This window comes from Strix aluco, chromosome 2, assembly GCF_031877795.1.
Source record: "Strix aluco isolate bStrAlu1 chromosome 2, bStrAlu1.hap1, whole genome shotgun sequence".
Classification (NCBI taxonomy): Eukaryota; Metazoa; Chordata; class Aves; order Strigiformes; family Strigidae; genus Strix; species Strix aluco.
Genome location: NC_133932.1, coordinates 120,347,044 through 120,352,336, shown reverse-complemented (window position 1 = coordinate 120,352,336; position 5,293 = coordinate 120,347,044). Strand labels below are relative to the sequence as shown.

At 44.4% G+C, this 5,293-nt stretch overlaps 1 protein-coding gene across 1 annotated transcript; it reads right to left on the bottom strand.

The window, feature by feature from the left end:
* Positions 1-2,519: 2,519 nt before the first annotated feature.
* Positions 2,520-4,374, bottom strand: SLN (sarcolipin). The gene is made up of 2 exons (XM_074816994.1): positions 4,245-4,374; positions 2,520-3,177 (listed from the first exon to the last, which is right to left on the bottom strand). Exon 2 carries the CDS (start codon positions 3,068-3,070, stop codon positions 2,975-2,977), a length of 96 nt encoding a protein of 31 aa, XP_074673095.1. The 5' UTR covers positions 3,071-3,177; positions 4,245-4,374; the 3' UTR covers positions 2,520-2,974.
* Between the last annotated feature and the right edge of the window lie 919 nt (positions 4,375-5,293).

Here is a 5,293-nt window from a genome sequence, read left to right as displayed (position 1 = left end):
AGTTAGATGAACGTCTACTCTCAAAAAGACTGATGGCTAAAAGTTGTGGGTGGCCCAAACTCTCCAGAACATTTTCTCAGAGTTTTTCCTAAGCACAAACACAGGCTGGGCAGAGAATGGATTGAGAGCAGCCCTGAGGAGAAGGACTTGCAGGTGTTGATTGACAAGAAGCTCAATATGACCTGGCAGTGTGCACTTGCACCCCAGAAAGCCAACCATGTCCTGGACTGCATCAAAAGAAGTGTGACCAGCAGGTCAAGAGAGGTGATTCTCCCCCTCTACTCCACTCTCGTGAGACCTGAAGTACTGTGTCCAGCTCTGGGGCCCCCAACATAAGAAGGACATGGACCTGCTCAAGAGGGTCCAGAGGAGGCCATGAAGATGATTGGGGGGCTGGAGCACCTCCCTATGAGGACAGGCTGAGAGAGTTGGGGTTGTTCAGCCTGGAGAAGAGAAGGCTCCAGGGAGACCTTACAGCAGTCTTCCAGTACTTAAAAGGGGCCTACAGGAAAGGTGGGGAGGGACTCTATCAGGGAGTGTAGTGATAGGATGAGGGGTAACGATTTTAAACTGAAAGAGGGAAGGTTTAGATTAGATATAAGGAAGAGATTCTTTCCTGTGAGGGTGGTGAGACACTGGAAGAGGTTGCCCAGAGAACTTGTGGCTGCCCCCTCCCTGGCAGTGTTCAAGGCCAAGTTGGACGGGGCTTTGGGCAGCCTGGTCTAGTGGAAGGTGTCCCTGCCCATGGCAGGGGGGTTGGAACTAGATGATCTTTAAGGTTGCTTCCAACCCAAACCATTCTATGATCCTGTGATTCTTCCTATCTGAGAAATACAAGGATCAGCTTGAGTTGTTGCTGAACACTTCTGGTTCAGACAGTGAAGCCCACACCTCTATTTTTCCCATTGCTAGCCTCAGATGAGACCAAACATGTCAATTTGCTCATGATTTCATTGCTCTCCCTGGGCAGTGGCCACGTGCTCTGGGATTGGCAGAAAAGTCTCAGCCCTGCCAGGTGGGACTGGCGCATAGTGATGAGGTCCCCTGTGAAAGCCGTAATGCATGACAGACTCTGAAAATCTGTTTTCAAGCCACACGGAAAGGTCTGATAATGCTGGATGAAGACACCATGTTCAGCTGGGGAGGGAGTCACAGCTGGTGAAAGATGAGAATCTTTCATACTGAATTATCAAGTATTCACTGTATTTAAAAATAGATTTTTCCATGTCCTTCTCTCAGCCACTGCTGTATGTCTCAGCCAAGCTTATGAACACAAACTGACCATGTAAATTAGCGAAAATATAGCAGCATCTGGTGCAAGGTGGGATGCAGAGAAAGACTGCATCCACTGCTGACAAAATTTCATTTCAATGTCTCAGTTTTCTTGCAAAAACTTTGGCATCCCTGGAAATGCTGTAAGGAGGTTTGCTCAGTTGCAGCCAAGAGTAAACAAGAGGTGATTTTTATCGTTGCACTGGAGTGGGGATTTCTTGACTAGGAGGATGAGTGTCACCAGCTGCAGCGGGGTTGGCTGTCAACCTGGATGGACAGTACAAGTGACACAGGGCAACGGGTCATTTACTAGCAATCTTTAAGCCACACATACACTTAACAAGTGGTACTACCACAACGTTTGCTGTCTTTCCTTAAAGCCCAGGCCTGAGTCCCAGCTGTCACAACCAGCACCGCTCTGCCTAACCATACCTTGGGTAACTTGCAGCACAGCCCCGCGATCTTGCCCATTCCTTGCAGGTTCCTGAAGGGGAAGAAAACCTGTATCAACAGTGTGACACACATCTAACTGCCTTCCTACAGAGAGCCGTACTTTGTAGAAGATGCTGATTCTCTGAAGCCATTAAAATAACAGATGGGGAATGCCTAGGAGGAGTTTAATTACTGATTTCACAAACCCAGGGACTGTTGGCTCTTCAATGTGGCTCAAGATTTTTTAGCAGGTGATGACACCATCCCAGCAATGCAGACACACTCGCACCTCGTCCTGCCGAGGCTGAACGTGGCCGTGCTGCGGTGCCTGGCATGCCACAGTGGGCCCCGAGGGACTGCCACCCCAGGCAAGGCTTGCAGCAGGGCTGGGGGGCCAGCCGGTGCCAACGCCTGCGACTGACCCAGGCTTGTCCCTCCAGGCTCTTCTCCAAGTATAGCTTGGCCAAAAATAGGATCCTGGGAATCCCTGCCTGAAATTCAGCTTCAGAAAATGCAATTATTGACAACACCCTAGTGGGACAGAGGTTCTCTTTGAAGTCCACATCCACAGTCACCAATGGTGTAAGTTACTCTGGACAGAGAAGTAACCTGAACAGCTCATTCTTGTGGCTACACATCTGTCAAGCTGTAGGATTTCTACTGTACACAAATTTTTTTAAAAAACAAACAAAAATGCAGGTGGGAGGAACAAACAAACCAGCAGACTTGCACAGCGCACTGTACCACAGTTATCAGCAGGTCTCTCAGTGAACAGCAATCAGGCCCGGAGAGTGATAAGGAATGCTACAAAAAAATGGTTTTACATGTTCTTTATTTAAGTGAAACGATGGAGTGGAAGTAGAGGTTTCACATTCCTTTCTGCTAAGCAAGTTTGTGCCTCTTACACTGGTTAATACAAATGGTTACATTGCATACTGCAGTTTTATACCCTTGAGAACCTAACACCGACACCAAACAAGCTGGCATGGTGGACAGGGGGCTACAGCATTTGCAGTAACTACCAAAGGAGACAGCCACGTTCAACAGTTCCTAAGGATCTTGCATTTTACATTTTACAGCTGGATCACTGCAGAACAGACCATCATAGACCCATCAAAAACATTAGCACAGGCAACAGATATGAGAGAGTAAAAAAAGATTCATGACATCCTCAATTGACTGAAAGCTAATCACAGAGGTGTGCTGTCAGTGCTACTTATGTCTGCTGAGACACACACTTAAATCACCTCCCAGAGTTTCTGATTGTCTTTTACTCCTGATAAGACTTCACAAGGAGCCACATGAGCAATACAGTAATCAGGACAATCATGAAGTTGAGGAAAAGTTCTTGTGTGGATCGCTCCATTTTTCGGGAGTAAGCAAGGGACAGCAGCGGTCAGCAGGTAGAGCAAAGGGAAAACTTCAGTGACTTGCCTGGGAGCGTCCTTGAGCTCAACCTTCAGGTCACGGACTCTTAAGGAAAAAGAAAAATATGTGAAGAACAGATGCATGAAGGTGACAGGTTCAACAGAGCTATTTATATCGGTGTAAATAAATGTTGTTTCAGTGGCTAGAAGTTAATAAGCACTGGGGACGCTAAAAAATAAAAGCTGTCTCTGGCAGCTTATCACCTTCTTTGATTTCCAGCATTTGACAAGGGGCATTCTCAGTGTCACCCCAAAATATACTGCACGGGGGTGAGCAGTCATGGAAATTAGTGTTGCTTTGTATAAGCATTTTCAAATAAATAGTGCCCAAGCCCCATTTATTACTTTCAACAGACATACATTGTAAATATACTACTGTTTAGAGTTCTTTAAATTCCTATATTTGTTTGAATATTTTCATTTTTTTAAGAAACTAGGTGCAAACTATTCTTTTATAAAGACAGACTAATAAATCTGAATTATTTATGTTTCCACTAAAAGTACAAGGAGAACCTAAGATTAGATGTTTTCATTTCTGAAGAACTTCATATATTTTGTGAGTTAATCCTATGGATGAAATAGTATTCTCTGAAGAACTTTCTGACTTTCCTGCACTTTAAAGCTGCTATACATCTCTTACTTCAGAAATCCCATTCAAGTTGTATTCAAAAACTTTTCTGTTGGCTATTGTTTTTATTTATTTTATCACAGCAAGTTTTGAATTTTATATATTTTTGGAGCTCATGCAGAGAAATGAAAATACTTTATCAGGAATATCATGCACTAATCCCATCTGTATGTCATGTAAATAAAATAAAAATCTTTAAACAAATGAGGCATAAACTCTAGACAAATAATTTCATCCACAAAACCAAAATCTCAGCAGAGAAGCCAGATTGGGCTGTAACATCTATGGTGCAAACAAGAGAAGCCCTGGGACCATACCGGCATGAAGACAGAGAGTTTAAATAGAGGCTGCTTTAGCTTGCAGATTAAATATTAAAAGCCCCGTGCATGCAGTTAAAAAATTCCTACATTCCTAAGTTGTTTTGCCAGCCTGCTATGTTCTTGGACAAGAGAAAATCTGACTTAATAAGTAAGCCAAGATTTTACCTTGAGGAGGTAAATGGAGTCCAGTGGTTCTGCCTCTGAACTCTGGGTCACTGCAGATATTATTTCCCTCCAAGCTTCTGCCACTCGGTCTGGATGCCCCGTCCGTGTGTAGGAACTGAAGTAGGCTGAGGGAGGAGAGCAACAAGTGCATTGGCAACCCAGGTGCTGACATCACCCCCAAAATATTTTAAAAGGGCTAAGCTGGGCTGTGGGATTTGGTTTGGGCTGTTTATGCAGTGGGCTCTGTGGGCTGATTTGCTTCTTTTAGTTCTTCTGACGTGGTGCTGTGCTAAGAGCAGAGCTGTGCGCAGCCCTTGAGAGTCAATGAGATTTGACAGAGAATTTCTTTTGGCTCGTTGGTGTCTTCCCTGATGTGGGAAAAAGAGAAGGAAAGAAAAAGCCACTTGCAGAAGTCTCTGTGAAGAATTCAGGATCTCTCAAGATCATTTCCAGGATATGGAGGCCTGTCTACATATTTACCTTCTTAAACACCTGTTGCTGTCCTATATACCTATAGTCTCCACAGCTTCTCAAGTTCATATGCATTTGAAAGAAAGTGAACAGGAGCAAAATACTCTTTGCATTTAAATACAAACTACTGAAATCCAGGATCATTTGCTGAATAGAAAAGTTTATGACTAGGAGGTCTGAAAAGCACAGTCCATTGCTTTAAAGAGCCACTGACACACCTGCATGCTCTTCCCTCATTGAATTTCAGGGCTGATGTTAATGCTCCATCTGCCTGAGCATACAGAGAAGTATTTCTGACATCTTGCAGCATTTCTTCCCGGAAAGCACACTGCTCTGTGGCCTAGATAGCTGTAATTCCCACATCACCTTATCTTTGCCCAAGGCACTGTTAGAATTTGTTATATATGTGAACAAAAAGAAATGGCTATTTGTTTCCTTTAAATCAATACAGCTGAAAGAGAATCTCAGCAGAGTGGGCTGGACTGAACCTGGAGCAAACTCTGCCAGCCCTCACTGCCATGGGTTTTCCCCCGCTCAGAGCCTTTGCTTCAGATGAATGATATGAGTATTTCCACTGA